The 18,935-nt window shown below is 45.2% G+C and overlaps 1 protein-coding gene across 1 annotated transcript in view; it reads right to left on the bottom strand.

Annotated features, from left to right (window-relative positions):
• LOC113406859 (guanylate cyclase soluble subunit beta-2-like) overlaps positions 1 to 5,077 on the bottom strand; it is a 34,307-nt gene extending 29,230 nt beyond the window's left edge. Inside the window, exons 1-2 of the mRNA XM_026653651.1 lie at positions 5,023 to 5,077; positions 4,449 to 4,522 (exon numbers count right to left, since the gene is read on the bottom strand). Coding sequence (XP_026509436.1) covers positions 4,449 to 4,522; positions 5,023 to 5,025 — 77 coding nt within the window. The 5' untranslated portion in view covers positions 5,026 to 5,077. The remainder of the gene's footprint in view (positions 1 to 4,448; positions 4,523 to 5,022) is intronic.
• Between the last annotated feature and the right edge of the window lie 13,858 nt (positions 5,078 to 18,935).

The following is an 18,935-nucleotide window of genomic DNA, read 5'->3' as shown; positions in this document are numbered from 1 at the left end:
TCTTCAGCTGCACAGAGCTGAGGTGTCTGGGGGGAGCTGCAGGCGGATTCCCCCGTGGTGGCGGCGGCTGCAGCTCCCCCCAGACACCTCAGCTTTGTGCAGCTGAAGAGCCGAGCTGCCCGAGCGCTACCGGTTTCACGGTTTGCCGGGCAGCCCCCAGACCTCCAGACCCTGCGCCCCCGGCCGGGCGCTTCCCCTCCCGAGCCGCTCTAAGGTAAGCAGGGGACAGGGATGCCGGCAAAGCATTTTCCCGGACATGTTCGGCTTTTTGGCAATTCCCCCCGGACGGGGATTTGAGGACCAAAAAGCCGGACATGTCCAGGAAAATCCGGACGTATGGTAACCCTAGTTTTACTAACCTGTTGCGGACGCGTGTAAGTGCTTGAGACTAAGTAAAATTTAGCTTTAAGTGAAAGCACTCTTGTGTGTCCTGTTTGTGTCAGCCATCTATCAGTGCGACGGCCATGTCTCCCCTGATTTATTTCCTGACACCACCTTGCATAGAGTAAAAGTTACCAAGAGCTTTGGGTTGAAAGAACCCCGGGTAACAGAAGAGAAACCACTCAGACTGGTCACTGCCTGAAACCAATCCATCCATCAACAGAGCTTTAATCCAGTGAAACTAGACCAGAGTTACTGAGAGAGCAGGTTCCAGCATATTCGAAATCTCCATATGGTTATGTGAGCAAGTCCCCAAGAAGAAACTGCAGCAGCAAAGCAGAAAGTCACTGAATGGTCCCAATTGTTCCTTGGCACGTGAGCCTAGAATTTTCTGAAGGGGCACAGAATGCAAGGGAATAGTTCCTCTGTGCTGGCCATAAGAAGTCTGGTTTTTAAAACTTAAAAGCAGGTGCAAGAAGATAGTCACATGGTCAGTGAGGAAGGAAACTGTATTAATGCTTAATATTTTAGAGAAGGGGCTTCACACCAGTTCATCCTAGGCCCTCTCCTCACCAGTGCAGAGCTAAATGCTAGTTCTCTAGGGTGGGGGGGACAGGAGGAGAGGGCAATCCCTGGCCGCTCTGGTTAAGAAAACAATGCAGAAACCAACAAACAATTACTATATTCAAAATATCTTTGTAGCTACCATGATTAGGGACTGTTTGTATCATAGTAGCAGCTAGCAGTCCTGAGTAAGATCAGAGCCCTGTTGTTCCAGGCACTGTATAAGCACATAGTAAGAGATAGTTCCTGGCCTGAAAACCTTGCAGCCTATATAGACAAAGAGTGAGAAGAAGATAATAATCTGCTTATTTTAGAAGTGGGGAACACAGGCACAGAGTAAGGACAAGAATTCTACACTTTGGAATGGGGCCTGATTTTCAGGTGTCTCAGGTTGCACACTGAAAATCGCTACTGCCTTTTGGAAGCTCTTGGCCTAAGTGATTTGACTATGGTCACATAAGAAGCCTCTGGTAGAGGGTGAGATTTGAACCTATGTCTGCTCAATCCTAGCCCGCTGTCTTACCCACACAACAAGCCTTTCTCTCTTAGGGAAAGCTCTCTGTGTAAACAGGAGCTAACATCACTTCCCTCCATAAATCAGCCAGTAGCAATAGGCACTGGGAGTACCTTTCCAGGCCCTGAAGAAGAGCTCTGTGCAGTTTGAAAGCTTGTCTCTCTCTCTCAGAAGTTGGTCAGTAAAAGCTATTACCTCACCCGCCATGTCTTTCTAGTCATGGTATCAGGCTGATTTGTGTGACATGCGCAGTACATTCAATGTTCTTCCCAACCCAGCCACCAAGGGTTGGTTTAATTTGCGTTCCTGACTTTTACTGTCGGTTTAGTGAGCACCATACATGCGCTCAGCTCTATGCAAACAATAGAGAAAGAGACAGTCCCGGTCCTAATGGTCTTTCAGGCTTCTCCAGTGCTTTATTTGGGACCACGGATTAGTGTTTGCACTTGTTCCTCCCTTTCTGCTCATTCTCCAGTGTGTTAAGCGTGTCTCCTGTCCTCTATTCTGTCGACTGCTATACAGTAATCCACTACACTGGGAGATCTTTAGAGTATTGTATCACTTCACAGGATGCATTAGCATTATTGTATATGGGTCCTGTGTGGTGAACATTTAAAGCAAAACCATTTTAGTAGCTAATAGTGGAAAATTGGAGAACAGTCCGAATGACTTGGGTATTTCTGGCAGGCCTGCAGGCACAACGCAAGTAAATTCTGAATGATAAAACTATTATCAGCTCAACATAAGAGGAGTTGCCAGATTTAGACAATGATGTATGTGAGACCCAACATAAGCATGTGTGTGTGCTGAAGAGAGCCAAAAAAACTCTGCAAATGTCACAGTACACTCTGCTTCGCTAGAACAGACATGATAGGCCAAGAAGCTGATTCTTGGATCTTTGTGCAAATTGTGATAGTTCAAACTTGCATCAAGAGCCCTGTCTATTATTTCAAATCAACTTCTGCTCCCAGTTACACCAGTGTAAATAACTCCAAATTTACACCCATGTTACTAAATTAATTTGGCTGTGTGTCTCATCTTCATATTAGGTTAAGCAGCACTTCAGGTCGATGTGAATGTTTTTCAAGGGAATGGAAGTGCATGCCATGCAAACCACCTAATAAACAACCACCTGATCTATCATTGCAGAAACTACAAGTGTGAGAACTCACTATTAATTTTTCCACTAGTATAGGCATTTCTATGGTGTTTATTGCTGTGGTGTTTTATAATTTAGTACTCTTAATGAACAAGACCACTTCCAAAGACAAGGTAATGAGCTCTCTTAGGCTTGGTCTACACTAAACCCCCAAATCGAACTAAGGTACGCAACTTCAGCTACGTGAATAACGTAGCTGAAGTTCGAAGTACCTTAGTTCGAACTTACCTCGGTCCACACGCGGCAGGCAGGCTCCCCCGTCTACTCCGCGGTACTCCTCTTGTCTAGCTGGAGTACCGCAGTCGACGGCAAGCACTTCCTGGTTCGACTTATCGCGTCCAGACAAGACGCGATAAGTCGAACCCAGAACTTCGATTGCCAGCCGCCGAACTAGCGGCTGGGTGTAGACATACCCTTAATAATACACTGTAAAGCTTATGAGTGTTTCTCCCTTATTATACATTTATTCTTTGTGATCTCTTAGCACGACCATTCCTCCTAGCTATGAAATAGGGCTGTAGGGAGGTAACCTGCATGAGATTTCTGTTATGGAGGCTTTCCCATTCATTCCATTGGGGAAGATGTGATCACCACTCCCTAGTCACGAATATCCCAGCATCTGCTTAGACCTTGGGAGATCTGCTAGAGGCCCAGCACAGAACAGTTTGCATGGAGACCCTGTGTCTCTGCACTGGCTCCAAGTCCTGGTTCCTCACTCCCTACCCCATGGCCACACAACTCTAGTGGCACGGCGCTACGAGGGTTGCCCCTGTCCACCACTGCCTCTGGTGCTCCTCCGCCACACAAAAGAGGAAAGGCTGTGGAAAGTCAATAAAACAACCCAAAAAGTGGCTCGCTATAAGCTATTTAAGCGATAAAAAGGGGGAAGATGATAGAGGTCTATAAAATCATGACTAGTGTGGAGAAAGTAAATAAGGATGTGTTATTCACTCCTTCTCATAACACAAGAACTAAGGGTCACCAAATGAAATGAATAGGCAGCAGGTTTAAAACAAACAAAAGGAAGTATTTTTTCACACAATGCACAGTCAGTCTGTGGAACTCTTTGCCAGAGGATGTTGTGAAGGCCAAAACTATAACAGGGTTCAAAAAAGAACTAGATAGGTTCATTGAGGATAGGTCCATCAATGGATGTTAGCCAGGATGGGCAGGGTGATGTGCCTAGCCTCTGTTTGCCAGAAACTGGGAATGGGCGACAGGGGATGGATCACTTGATGATTACCTGCTCTCTTCATTCCCTCTGGGGAACCTGGCATTGGCCACTGTTAAAGACAGGATACTGGGCTAGATGGACCTTTGGTCTGACCCAGTATGGCCGTTCTTATGTTCTTATTTACTGTTGCCTAATCCAGTAGGTAAAAAAACAAGTCTCGCGCTTCCATTGAAATTACGTGGGGCTAGTTTTACAATATGCGATAAATGACATTATGATACACTAGAAATGAATTACCCGAGGGAGAAGGTTAAGGTGGCAGAAGGTAAGGGCATTATGCATCTCAGGGACAAATCGCTCTCTGGTGTAACTCCACTGGCGTTAGTAAATAACATTTTGGATGAATTTGCCTCTCATGGGCTCTGTTCTGATTTATGCTGAACACCACTCCCTCGGCTGCAGCAGGGATGTAACTCAGCCCAGAATTTGGCACACTCGGCTCATAATTAATTGTAGCAGTGAAACATAGAGCTGTGTGGGCCTGAATTGTATTTATAATGGTCAACAGGACACAGTCAAATTTTAATCCTCTTTGGCGCCCAGGATGGAAGCCCCAAGTCACCAGTACTGCGCTTTTTAAAGGATCAAATACTTACTTGAGTTTTTCCCATGTCTCTTCCCCAAATTTCTCTATAACTAGAGATTTCAGGCAGGTGTTGATAAATCCGTACTGTGGGAGAGAAGACATTAGCATTATGCCTAATGGAACATGGGAAAAGAGCCCTTAATGGGCTGGTTAAGTAAAATGAAATGACAACCCCTTTGGGGAAACAATTATGTCTTTTCCCCATTTCTTGTTAAGTTTGTTTATTTAATAGCACTGTTCATTCCTGCCTTCATGCAAAACGCCCCGAGACTTGTTCTCTACACAGCAGTAGTTCTGGTTTCCATAGAGAAAACATATTAACTAAGCTTTAAAGCCAGCATGCAATTAAGGATGGTTACAGAACGTTGTTTTCAGTTACTCTGAATTCTTTTGGCTCATGCAGCACTGATATGGTTAAAAGATAGGTTAAAGCGGGAAATTAATGGCGCTTATGTCAGCCTGAAGACTTGATTGAAAGACAAATACATTTTAGTAGTAGAACACAGTATAGTTAGTGTTTAAATCTGATTTGAGAAACTAGGTATTGAACATAAAAAAGAAAAGTAATGCTGAAAGACGCTTACCATGGTGCTGCTGTCTGCTCGCCGATTGTGCAGGGCAGGTGCTCTAGGTTGTGCTGGAGTGAGTGAGTTGTTTTGTCACACCAGCAGCGCGAGTCTGGTTTTTTTTTTTAACATATCAACTTGGACTGTGTAGAGCCCATCGCACACAAAACAGAAAGATCCACAGGGAAATCAGAAACTAATCATTTACCCGGCCATGTATCTCTCCAAGCAGAGCTTAGCATTACAGCGCAGAAAGGCCAGCACTGAGCTAATCAGAGGAAAAGTGGGGTTTAGGCTGAGGTGGAAATGACTATTTTAATGTAAAATCCTGAAGCTGGTCAGCTGGCTCAGCCTCTCATGCAATGTGCCTGAACTACAGATTCAGGGAATTTGTTGATCATTTGTTTAAGCCCTGTCCATATAGGGATCAGTGCTATCTGTTTGTATCTGTCTTAGGTGCCTTAGAAATGCCTGTCACCCTAGTATCCAAGTGCCATGCACTAACCAAAGATAGCAGTGAGTGTGTGCCTGTAAGGACAGTATTTTCAATCTCCCCTTACCCTGGTCCACGCTGGGTCTATTTGTTCCTTCAACTCTGTCTAGTCTCACCATACCAATGGAATGACTCCAGACTTACATTGGCGTAACAGAGATCAGACTCTGGGCCCTTAAATCATACTTGGATGTGTAATAATAAGTTTGAAATCTTACCCTGAGGAAAGAGATGAGTGATGAGATCTTATCACAAGAAAATGTCCATCAAAAATGCCGTGCTGCCATGTACAGGCAGCCCCTGTCAGATAATACAGTTTATGAATGATGAACAGATGTAGCCAGAGGTACTTTTGAGAATGTCACAGCAGCAGCATTTCTAATATTGGCGTGTCATTCCAAGAAGTGTTGCTTATCCTGAGGTGTCCCTATACTTTGGGAGCATCAGTAAGAAATAGCTTCCCTACAGGGATGGGGTGATCAGCAGGAAACTTGTGCCAAGGGAGTAGAAATCTTACAACGCTGCAGGATAGGCTGTTGTTAGTATTATGTTGCTCACACAACTTGCATTTGCAATCTTGACAATTGAAGCTATGGCCTGAATCAAGCCTGTTGTCAGTGAGTGTAATCCCATGGCTATAAATGCAATTGCATCTGCCTCCGCTAGCTCTGGATTTGGTCTTACAGGTCAGCTTTTCAAAGGTATTTAGATAGCTAAAGCTGCAGATAGACCTCTAACCTGCTTACCCACTTTTGGAAAATCCCACTGGCCACCTAAATCTCTTTGAAAATCTGGCCCTAAATGTGTAACTTCAATGCACTGAATGGCTGAAACTATTGGCTAAATTCTGCTCTTGCTGGATGTATTCCATTTTTTCCATTCCCTTGACACAATTAAATTACTCCAGATTTAGCCCACTGGAACTGAGGACAAAAGCTGGCCCTGTATCTTTGAAACTGCATTAAAAGTGATGCATCAGTTAGGTATTTAGACTGATCCACCATATTTTTACTTTAATATGATGGATCAGTCTAAATACCTAACTGGATGCTTAAGCTACAGCTGACTTGAAAATAAAACAGGATATTTTATTAGCCATCAATCACCTTCTCCTTTTGTCATTCCCCATCGCACAAGATTTGCAGACAATGGTCATTTTTTTGTTTTTTAATCAGGACATAATTCTTCATACATTAAATTAGAAGGAAGCCCAGACTGAAACCCTGGATTTGAACAGCCCCAAAACTTTTTGGAAGTTTGGCTCTTGACCTGACTGGGCCTCTCCCATATTAAAATAACTGTCTCAGTTAAAACTCTGGCTCTGGACTTTGGGGAACTGCAGAGCCAGGGCTGAACCTTGTGGCTGAGGCTCATCTCGACATTAAACTCTGAGGATTTGAATCCTTGGTTCCCTATTTTTAATCCAACTCTCTCTTCCCTGTGAACCCAAAAGCACTTTTTAAAACGCCTTTACTAATGTCCAATGCACATCCCTGGCAAAGTGAGAGGTGAGGTGCCTGGTCAGCAGCTCAGACAGGATTTGCTGATGTCTCCAGTTTTTCCTGTGGTGTCGCAGTCATTCATTTCAAAGGGAAATCTCTTTGGAAGAATGAGGAAACTCACTTAAAGAACTAAAGTAAATTGGAAACTGCCAAATAGAATCATAGAATCATAGAATATCAGGGTTGGAAGGGACCTCAGGAGGTCATCTAGTCCAACCCCCTGCTCAAAGCAGGGCCAATCCCCAACTAAATCATCCCAGCCAGGGCTTTGTCAAGCCTGACCTTAAAAACCTCCAAGGAAGGAGAATCCACCACCTCCCTAGGTAACCCATTCCAGTGCTTCATCACCCTCCTAGTGAAAAAGTTTTTTCCTAATATCCAACCTAAACATCTCCCACTGCAACTTGAGACCATTACTCCTTGTTCTGACATCTGGTACCACTGAGAACAGTCTAAATCCATCCTCTTTGGAACCCCCTTTCAGGTAGTTGAAAGCAGCTATCAAATCCCCCCTTATTCTTCTCTTCTGCAGACTAAACAATCCCAGTTTCCTCAGCCTCTCCTCATAAGTCATGTGCTCCAGCCCCTAATCATTTTTGTTGCCCTCCACTGGACTCTTTCCAATTTTTCCACATCCTTCTTGTAGTGTGGGGCCCAAAGCTGGACACAGTACTCCAGATGAGGCCTCACCAATGCCGAATAGAGGGGAATGATCACGTCCCTCGATCTGCTGGCAATGCCCCTACTTATACAGCCCAAAATGCCATTAGCCTTCTTGGCAACAAGGGCACACTATTGACTCATATCCAGCTTCTCATCCACTGTAACCCCTAGGTCCTTTTCTGCAGAACTGCTACCTAGCCATTCGGTCCCTAGTCTGTACCAGTGCATGGGATTTTTCCATCCTAAGTGCAGGACTCTGCACTTGTTTTTGTTGAACCTCATCAGATTTCTTTTGGCCCAATCCTCTAATTTGTCTAGGTCCCTCTGTATCCTATCCCTACCCTCTATGTATCTACCACTCCTCCCAGTTTAGTGTCATCTGCAAACTTGCTGAGGGTGCAGTCCACGCCATCCTCCAGATCGTTAATGAAGATATTGAACAAAACCGGCCCCAGGACCGACCCTTGGGGCACTCCGCTTGATACCGGCTGCCAACTAGACATGGAGCCATTGATCACTACCCGTTGAGTCCAACGATCTAGCCAGCTTTCTATCCACATTATAGTCCATTCATCCAGCCCATACTTCTTTAACTTGCCGGCAAGAATACTGTGGGAGACCATATCAAAAGCTTTGCTAAAGCCTAAATGTTTATGAATTAAGGACATTAAAAATGAGTAGTGTATGTGTTTATGCATCTATACACACACATACACAGAATGTCTGTTGATTAAGTAGGACAAAACACTTCAATTTCCCTTTTCTTTTGCTGATCACAGAAATATGACGCCTGCAGAATTGCTAGGAATGAAGTGCCACCATGTGGCTGAGGGACAGTTCAAGCTGCATTTCTAGAAATCTCCCGCAAGAGCTGCTATGAGATCATGTCTAGTGGGTGCTGTCAGCTAATAGCACTGGCTATTAAAGCTCATTCACGCATTTCATTCTATCTGTTCTTGCTGTGCAGTGAGTCACTTTCAATGAGTGCAGGCTTTTAGTCAGGTCCGTCAATCTCACTTTAAAGAAAACAATATAATTTAAAATTTTGATTCCATAGACTCCGTTTGGTTTTAAGGCATCTCTAATGGATCCTCTTGTCTATTGCCCTGTATCAGGGTCTAATAACTATTCCTGAGTCATCCCTAAAGGATGTTTATTCTAGCCTTGAAACATGCCACATTTTTATTATAAAAGTAATGATGAACTGTAGTTACTGTATTCAAACTACTTATCAGTGAAAGAGTGTAAGATGGAGCTACCTGTAAATAGACTATGAATGAGTTTTCCCACCACAAAAGAAACCAGTGCTAATCTGATAATAGACCTTATCTGCTGTGTCACACCAATCTGAAAGAATCAAGCAACATGGGCAATATCTTTTGTGCTGCCCATTGTTCAAGCAGATACTGTTAATATTATACTCAGTAAAAATGTGGATCAACCCCACATCTTGAGAGCTTGTAGACTGTGAAAAATGTACATCTGTGAAGCAAGGAATTCACAACACAACAGAGCTTGTAAATTGGACACATCAGTTAGTGAGAGATTTTATTTATGGTGTCAGAGTTCTCCCCTGTCTTTCTCTTGCATTCACACACACACACACACACACACACACACACACACACCCCTAGGAAATTAAATGTAAAGAAACTAACCCTAATGCAACCTTAAGGGTTCAGGATCAAGTGCCACAAAGGAAATCCCTAAAGTGAAAGTTACTTTGGCAGCTAACTCAGCGACATGGAGTATTTTTCATTCCTCTTTCTCTTGTTATACATAAATGTTTGTCCCTCACGCCTCTTTATTAACTTAGGCTTAAAAAGAGGATGCACTGGGCAGCTGCATTAATGTTACTGGAACAACTTTCACTCCTGAACTTTGGGCATTTCTTGATGTCTGAGTGTTTGTCTTCTCCTGTTGCCAGTTTCTCGCTTTTCACCTGCTCTTGCTCCTTCTTCCAGCTCCCTCACCTCTCCTACCGCTATATGGCAGGCTCTGAAGTAGTGGCTCTGGGAATGACCTGTGCCCTGGCTCTGTGGGCTGCATTCACTGAGCTGTATGTAGTGTCCTGAGTTTTTCAGAGGTGCTGCGTACAGCTGGGTGAATAGCCAATTATTTTATTTTATTGTTTGGTTTGGCAGTTCCAAAACCTCGGGGACAGAAATCAGCTTGTCCTGAACTGAAACTGAAAATTCTGCCTCATTTCATTTTGGGGCACTCTTTAAAATAAAAGTACAGGAAATAAAGGGCTAGAGTCACAAGACAGATGGAGGAGGTGGTGCCAACCTTATAACTGTCCGTGCACTCACCCAGGACCAATTTCCCCTCGGCCTGATGTGAAGCAAAGATTTGAACTGAGGTGTCCTTAGAATCATAGAATCATAGAATATCAGGGTTGGAAGGGACCTCAGGAGGTCATCTAGTCCAACCCCCTGCTCAAAGCAGGGCCAATCCCCAATTAAATCATCCCAGCCAGGGCTTTGTCAAGCCTGACCTTAAAAACCTCCAAGGAAGGAGAATCCACCACCTCCCTAGGTAACCCATTCCAGTGCTTCACCACCCTCCTAGTGAAAAAGTTTTTCCTAATATCCAACCTAAACCTCCCCCACTGCAACGTGAGACCATTACTCCTTGTTCTGTCATCTGGTACCACTGAGAACAGTCTAGATCCATCCTCTTTGGAATCCCCTTTCAGGTAGTTGAAAGCAGCTATCAAATCCTACCTCATTCTTCTCTTCTGCAGACTAAACAATCCCAGTTTCCTCAGCCTCTCCTCATAAGTCATGTGCTCCAGCCCCCTAATCATTTTTGTTGCCCTCCACTGGACTCTTTCCAATTTTTCCACATCGTTGTTGTCATGTGGGGCCCAAAACTGGACACAGTACTCCAGATGAGGCCTCACTAATGTCGAATAGAGGGGAACGATCACGTCCCTCGATCTGCTGGCAATGCCACTACTTATACAGCCCAAAATGTCGTTAGCCTTCTTGGCAACAAGGGCACACTGTTGACTCATATCCAGCTTCTCATAACCCCTAGGTCCTCTGTAGACTTCATTGCAGGAGAGTGCCCTACCCACTGGGATATGGGATATTTTGGTATGGGGGAGCTCTCCCGGCCTCTCCCATGGAAGCTGTTCCATCGTGTATGAAATAATTTAATAGTTTAGAAAATGATACAGTTACATTCATGTACCTCCCCCCCGTCTGGGGGGAGGCAGTTGTCCTGGTATAAAATTTATTTCTATAAACATATAAAGTTGCTAAAGCAGTAAACTAATAATGTATTTCCTTGTGCACTGCCTAGGACTTCTCCGAGACGTGCCTTTACAATGGCTGTGCTGACACCTTCTGTCTTAACTGTAACTGTACAGCACTGAAATATTCCAATTGGAGTGGACATCTTGTCCAGCTGCCAACTTTCCATTACACACCCACCATCTGAACTTCTTCTGCGTCTGCCAATGATTTATGCAGAATGATGATATAAACAAAGTGGCTTCACGTCCCACAGGCTTGATTTCTTCAGAAGACTTCTTCCCTCTGAAGTTACTTGATTTTTTAGTGTATTATTTCTTTCATTTCACACAAGCATCAAAGGGGTGTGTGTGTGAGAGAGAAATTAATACACAGAATCTCTGTGATACTATGGCTCAACAGTGTCACGAGTGCTAGTCTCTCGGAGTGCCCTTGGGGATATTGGGATTTTGAAACAACAAAAGAAGAGACTCTCGCCTGAGAATCTGTCCCAGGTTTTACTGAGCCTAATGCATGCTGGGACAGGGCTTTGGGAGATCACTGTTGTGTGAATACTCATATAGTGCAGATATGATCAATAAAGCTCCTAGTTTATGTACCTCGCTATCAGGTCTCACTGGTTTGATTGAAGGAGCGCACCTAGGGTGACCAGGTGTCCCGATTTTATAGGGACAGTCCCAATTTTTGGATCTTTTTCTTATATAGGCTCCTATAACCCCCCACCCCCATCCTGATTTTTCACATTTGCTGTCTGGGCACCCTAAGCGCACCAGTAAACTCTGCTGGGGCTCTGGCACTCAGCAGTGCTCTGGCACTTCCGGGGCTCTCGCTCTCAGGAGCTCTTTTGCATGTGCACAATTCTTCCATGATATTAGCAATGGGCATTAAAAATCTGATCTTGCACCTACTAAAGTCACTGCTAACACACCCATTGAAGTCAATGGGTGCAAGAGCAAACCCTAATGCTGTATGTTGTGTGCATGACGAAGCTCATGCTAACAGCACTGGTACTGATGGGCACTTGCCCCAAAGAAAAGTTTCGGGAGTGGAAGTATTAAAGGCAGCACCATGCAATCAGGTTAATGAAGTGAGCCATTAAATATGGAAATGAGGCACTCAGACCTTATCTTAAACTTTGAAAAGGGCTTTAATTAGGGAAGCTGCTTTTTTGTTTAGTTTAAATTTCCCTAAGTTTAATGAAGGGGGGATTTAAAATAAAGGCTAAGAAAAGGAGTCCAAAGAATTGTTAGGATGCCTTGTTGTTCTCTTATTCATAGAATAGAATCATAGAATATCAGGGTTGGAAGGGACCTCAGGAGGTCATCTAGTCCAACCCCCTGCTCAAAGCAGCACCAATCCCCAACTAAATCATCAAACTAAAGCCCGTAAATCCGTAAAGGGACTGCGTGCTGCACAGCAGTGAGAGCACCTCCACAGTACAGTGGCAACAAAATGACACTCTAGCCTTACAAGGAGAGAAAAGATGGTATGAGTGGGAAGTGTCCAACTGGTCTGGTTTTGCCCACCCATGTACATCTTTCAAATAAAAGCAAAATGACCAGTATATGAGTAAAATCTCTGAAATTGGCACTGAAGCCAATAGAGAAGAGTTGAATATTGTTTAAAAGCCTTTTTATAATCCATGTTAACAATGTGTGTGTGTCTCATAATGTACTTTAATTACTGTTCTTCAGAAAGATTATGGGTTGGCTTTTCCATCATGATCTGCCTCCTAAACACACACTAGCAGCTTGAGGTGGTCAGAAACCCAGTGGAAATGGCCCCCAGGGAATATCCTCCTGTAGGAGGTTCCTGGGATGGCACAGAGCTGCCAAAGTGGCTCTATGCTACCCTCCCAAACCCCCAGCATAAGGGCTATGTCTTGCAAGGGAGAGTGTATGGCAGAAGCATCCTGTGCTCCAGCTCTTCTTGGTTGCTGAATGGTGCCTAGGAAACCATTGTAGCTGAGCTGATATTAAAGCTGCCCTGAAGCAGCTTTACCCTTCTCTGCAGAGTGGGCAGGGCCAGAATATGGGAAGTGCCAAGGTGGTGGGGTGGGTAAGTAGCAGTGATCTCATAGAAGAACTGGCTGTAGAGGACAACCTTCATTTGAGTGATCATGAGTTAATTTGGTTTAAACTAAATGGAAGGATAAACAAAAACAGATCTGCAACTACGGTCCTTGATTTCAAAAATGCGAACTTTAAAGAAATTAAGGGAATGAGTTAGGGAAGTGGACTGGACTGAAAACCTCAAGGATCTGAATACGGAGGAGGTTTGGAATTACTTTAAGTCAAAGTTGCAGAAACTACCTACATCCCAAGCAAGGGGGAAAATTCGTAGGGAAGTGTTGCAGACCAAACTGGATGAACGAGCATCTCAAATAAGTTATTAAGAAAAAGCAGAAAGCCTAAAAGGAATGGTAGAAGGGATGGATCAGCAAGGAAAGCTACCTCTTGGCGGTCAGGAAGTGTAGGGAAAAGATAAGAACTTCTAAAAGCTGAGCAGAGTTGGACCTAGCAAAGGAAATTAAAACCAATATATAAATCTGAGGAAATAAGAAGTGGGACCACTAAACACTGAGGATGGGGTGGAGATCAAAGATCATCTAGGCATGACCCAACACCTAAATGAATGCTTTGGCTCAGTTTTTAATGAGGAGCTTTGGGAGCAGTGCCAGGGTGGCTAATCGGAAATAAAAATTACCACATCCCAGGCTGAAGCCAAATTCAAACTGCTTAATGGGACCAAATTGGGGATCCTGGATAATCTCCATCCAAGAATATTAAAGGAACTGGCACATGACATTGCAAGTCCAATAGCAAGGATTTTTTAATGACTCCGTAACCCTGGAGGTCATATCCTATGACTGGAGAATTCCAAATCTAGTATCTATATTTTTAAAAGGAAAAAAAAGTGATCTGGGAAACTACAAGCCTGTTAGTTTAGCCTCAGTTATATTAGAACAAATTTTGAAAGAGAAAGTCGTTAAAGACATAGAGGTTAACAGTAATTGGGATTAAATACAACATGGTTTTACAAAAGGTAGATCGTGCCAGACCAACCTGATCTCTTTCTTTGAGAAGATAACTGATTTTCTAGACAAAGGAAATGCAGTAGGTCTAATCTGCCTGAATTTCAGTAAAGCATTTGATACAGTTCCACATGGGAAATTATCAAATTGTAGAAGATGGAGATTAATATGAGAATTAAAAGGTGGATAAAGGAGACACTGCAACGGGTCATGCTGAAAGGTGAACTTTCAGTCTGGAGGGAGGTTACTAGACGAGTTCCTCAAGGATCAGTATTGGAACCATTCTTATTTAACATTTTTATTACAGACCTTGGCACAAAAAGTGGGAGTATGCTAATAAAATTTATAGATGACACAAAGTTGAGAGGTATTGCCAATATGGAGGATGACTGGAATATCATACAAGAAGATATGGATGACCTTTAAAACTGGAGTAAAAGAAATGGGATGAAATTTAATTGTGCAAAGTGCAAGGTCATATATGTAGGGACTAACAACTAGAATTTTTGTTATAAACTGGGGAGGGATCAGTTGGAAACGACAGAGGAGGAGAAAGACCTGTGCGTATTGTTGATTACAGGATGATTAGGAGCCACCAATGTGATGTGGCCATGAAAAAGGCTGATGCAATCCTAGGATGCATCAGGTGAAGTATTTTGAACAGGGATAGAGAAGTGTTATTGCCATTATATAAGGCACTGGTGAGACATCATCTGGAATACTGTGTGCAATTCTGGTCTCCCATGTTTAAGAAAGATTAATTCAAACTGGAATAGGTGCAGAGAAGGGCTACTAGGATGATTAGAGGAATTGAGTATTCCTACCTTTTGAGAGGAGATATAAGGAGCTTGGCTTGTTTTGCCTAACAAAATGAAAGATGAGGGGAATTATGATTTCTCTCTATAAATACATCAGAGGGATAAACACCAGGGAGTGAGAGGAGTTATTTAAAGGCTAATGTTGGCACAGAAACAAATGGATATAAATTAGCCATCAATTAAGTTTATGTTTGAAATTAGATGAAGGTTTCTGACCATCAGAGGAGTAAAGTTTTGGAACAGCCTTCCAAAGGGAACGGTGAGGGCAAAAAACCTAGCTGGCTTCCATATGTTCAAGACTGAGCTTGATAAGTTTATGGAGGGGATGGTATGATGAGACTGCCTACAATGGCATGTAGCCAATCTGTGACTGCTATTAGCAAATATCTCCAATGGCTGGAGATGGGCCACTATATGGAGATGGCTCTGAGTTACAAGAGAGAATTCTTTTCCAGGTGTCTGCCTGGTAGATTGCCCACATGCTCAGGGTCTAACTGATCGCCATATTTGGGGTCAGGAAGGAATTTTTCCCCAGGTCAGCCTGGCAGAAACCCTGGAGGTTTTTTCATCTTCCTCTGCAACTTGGGGCATGGGTCACTTGCTGGTTTGAACTAGAGTAAATGCTGGATTCTCTGTAACTTGAAGTCTTTAAATCAAGAGTTGAGGACTTCACTAACTCAGCCAGAGGTTCTGGGCCTATTACAGGAGTAGATGGGTGAGGTTCTGTGGCCTGCGATATGCAGGAGGTCAGACTAGATGATCATGATGGTTGCTTCTGCCATTAAAGTCTATGAGCAACAGGAACAGAAAAGCAACATTTATACCCCAATTTATTGCTTCAACATGGCATCAGACTTTCTGGATGATGTTGGCAGAATTTATGTTGCTGGATTGGGCAGGACTACAGGCTAAACTGAATGTGGAGGAAGAACATGTAGAATTGAAGTGTAACAGAAGCAAACCCAGTTCATGAATATCATTAGAAAGAAAAACAAAGGATGTTATTCGATCAGCAGGTGCCAGCAGCGAACAGCTGATTCCTTGGCACTCTCCTATCAGGTGAAGAATAGCATCCTAACTCAATAAGATCTGCAGTATGTTTAGCCATTGGCAGGAATTCTGGTCAAGTAAGTCTGTCAAGAAGCAATAGAAATGCAGATCTACAATGCTTGCTGTCTAGTAAATGTTACAGTACAGCGTGCATGATGCTTATGACTAATTCAGCAGTCCCTGCCTCTGGATCTTTACCCAAGTCCCTTGTATAGCAAAAATGCTGAACATAGAAATGGCAGGAAGTTGTGCAAAGTACCTTCCCAATTCACAAGGGACACTGTGACGGGGTGGACTATGTCTGGAGGCCCGCTGCTGGAGGCCTGAGGCCCTGCCACATAGGGTTACCATTCGTCCGGATTCCCCCGGACATGTCCGGATTTTAGAGCTAAAAATAGCGTCCGGGGGGAATTTCTAAATGTCCGGACTTCCCCCCGGGCTCCGACAGCCAGAGACAGCCCCTCCTTCCCCCTGCAGCAGAGATCGCTCCCTCCCTGCATTTGCAGATCACCAGCCAGCCGTTCGCACTGGCAGTCTGGAGCTCCTCCCCCGCTCCTTCTCCCCGGCACGCTGGTCTGAGCGGCAGAGTAAGGGGGGGCCAGGGGGTCGGAGAAGGGGCAGGGAGGTTCTGGAGGGAGCAGTCAAGAGACGGGGGAGGGGTCGGGCGTTCGGGGGGGGGCTTTCTGGGGGTGGGGGGGTGGATAAGGTTTTGGGCAGTCAGGGTACAGGTAGGGGGTAGGATCCTGGGGGGGGCAGTTAGGGTGGGGGGGGTCTCAGGAGGGGGCAGTTAGGGGACAAGGAACAGGGAGGCTTAGGTAGGGGGTGGGGTTCTGGAGGGCAGTTAGGAGCAGGGGTCCCAGGAGTGGTAGTCAGGGGACAAGGAGCGGGGGGAGTGTTTGGGAGTTCTGGGAGGGGGCTGTCAGGGGACAGGGGTGGGGAGAGGGATCGGAACAGTCAGGGGACAGGGAGCAGAAGGGTTTAGATGGGTCGGGAGTTCTGGGGGGGGGCTGTCAGGGGGTGGGGAGTGGTTGGATGGGGCGTGGGAGTCCCGGGGGTCTGTCTGGGGGTGGGGGTGTGGATAAGGGTTGGGGCAGTCAGGAGACAGGTGGGGGTAGAGTCCTAGGGGGCAAATTAGGATGGGGGGAGGGTCTCAGGAGGGGGCAATCAGGGAACAAGGAGCAGGGAGGCTTAGGTAGGGGGTGGAGTCCTGGGGGGCAGTCAGGGAACAAGGAGCAGGGGGAGGGTTGGGGTTCTGAGGGGGGCGGGGAGTGGAAGGGGTGGGGCTAGGGCAGGACAGGGGCGGGGCTAGGGCAGGACGGGGGCGGGGCTCCTCCAGTCCTCTTTTTTCCGTGCTGAAATATGGTAACCCTACTGCCACACCCGACCCCAGAAAAGGGCAGTAGAGAGATCCTTCAAGCTGCCTAGAGCGGCTGTGTCAGAAGCAGCCAATCAGGAACCAGAAGGCTAATATAAGAAGAGCTGCAGGGCTAGAGGGAGTTTAGTTCCTTGCTAGAGCTGGAGGAGTGTGGCTGGTGTGCCTGGCTGGCTGAGGGAGCTACAGGCCCTTGGACAGAGTAATGCTGGCAGAAGGTGGGGGGAACGTGAAGAAGCTCTGGGCTGGCTGCTGGGATTCCACCAGGACAGGGCCCTGAGGTAAGGGTGAAGAATGTACTGGAGCCATGGGGGAGTGGCCCAGGGAATTAGAGCAGCAGTGTGGCTTAGATAAAGGGACATGGCACAGCTGCTATCCATAGGGTCCTTGGGCTGGAACCACCCTCCACCCCCACCAGCCACTGGGAAAGTGGCCTGGACCTTGATACACCCCAGAAGGGCAACTGAACTGCAGCAGCCCAGAAAGGACCTGAGAGGGCGAAGACATTGCCTTCACGGAAGGAGCCCTGGGGCACCGCTCTATACCAGAGCAGGGACAACTTGAGAGAGATGTTACCGAGGGCACTGAGAGAGGCCTCTGTTGGACTTATACCCCAGAAAGGATTTGCTGTGCTTTTACTCACAGACAGAGTGTCTGTGTGTGTGTGAGAGAGAGACTTGGCTGGAGGGATGAGTCAGCAAAGACCCACCACAAAGAGAGAGTGAGAGAGTGCAGGCACATGCATTTGGCCAATGGGTGATCATGAGAGGTGAGTGCACCTCATTGCAGACACAGTTAAAATGGTATATTTCATGCCCAATAAGCCATGCACCAAGGATCAGTACTGATTGTAGGCCAATAGAAAGAAAAGACATTGGAGCAAAACAGACTCTCTCTAACTTGCTTTTCTTTCAGATTCTGAAGAAAGTCAACTTTAACCTGGATACGGTTCAGACAAAAACTAGGGACTCATAATGACAGTGCCTGGTCCAAACAGCCAGTGCAAGATGGTGGGAATGCTTCAGCGTAGTCCCTGAGGTTTTACTTTGCTCTTTGTTAGAGAAATAGGCATACTGTGTATCACAAATTCGAAATGGTTTATGTAGCATGGCTAAGGTAAAAGCATCTTCTTAGGAGCACCTCTGTAGTATGGGTTTTTTTCAGTGTTCACTGGAGGTCTCAATGAACACAGATGTCCATGTAATGGGTGTAACCTGGTGCTGATGTGCTAGGATTTATGTTCAGAATTTCCCCCCTGGATTAGAGAGTAGTCCATGTCCTGTTTGTTCACAAATGCTGCTGTTCAAAGATATTACACACCTATAGGACCTATAGGAGCGAGTGTAAATGTTTTAAATTCCCATCACCTAGGTTTGATCAGCATCTGGCTATTCAAATAAATGGTTGAGGAATTTTTATTTTTATTTTTATTGTAACCTATGAAAAGAATTGCACAAATCTCCACCTGCAAGGAGCCCTTTATGCTGTCTCCCACAACAACAAAAAGTTTCCATAAGAAAGCAGAGTACAGGATCTGCTTGACTTTTCTAGCACACAGTGGGAGAGTTGTCTCGCAACACAACCTGCTCATGCTGATGCTCTTATTGCTGCTGTTTCTAAGGCCCTTTCAAGGCTGCTTTCTCCACATCCTCTCGTTGGTGCCACTGCATGCTCTCAGGTCATGGGACTGATGATGGCACGCACTAAATTCTCTGATGCAAAGATGAGGGAAGTCCATT

This window comes from Terrapene carolina, unplaced genomic scaffold (assembly GCF_002925995.2).
Source record: "Terrapene carolina triunguis isolate 2854851 unplaced genomic scaffold, T_m_triunguis-2.0 Scaffold142, whole genome shotgun sequence".
Taxonomy (NCBI): Eukaryota; Metazoa; Chordata; order Testudines; family Emydidae; genus Terrapene; species Terrapene triunguis.
The sequence above is the reverse complement of the archived record's forward strand: the minus strand, read 5'-3'. Positions and strand labels throughout refer to the sequence as shown.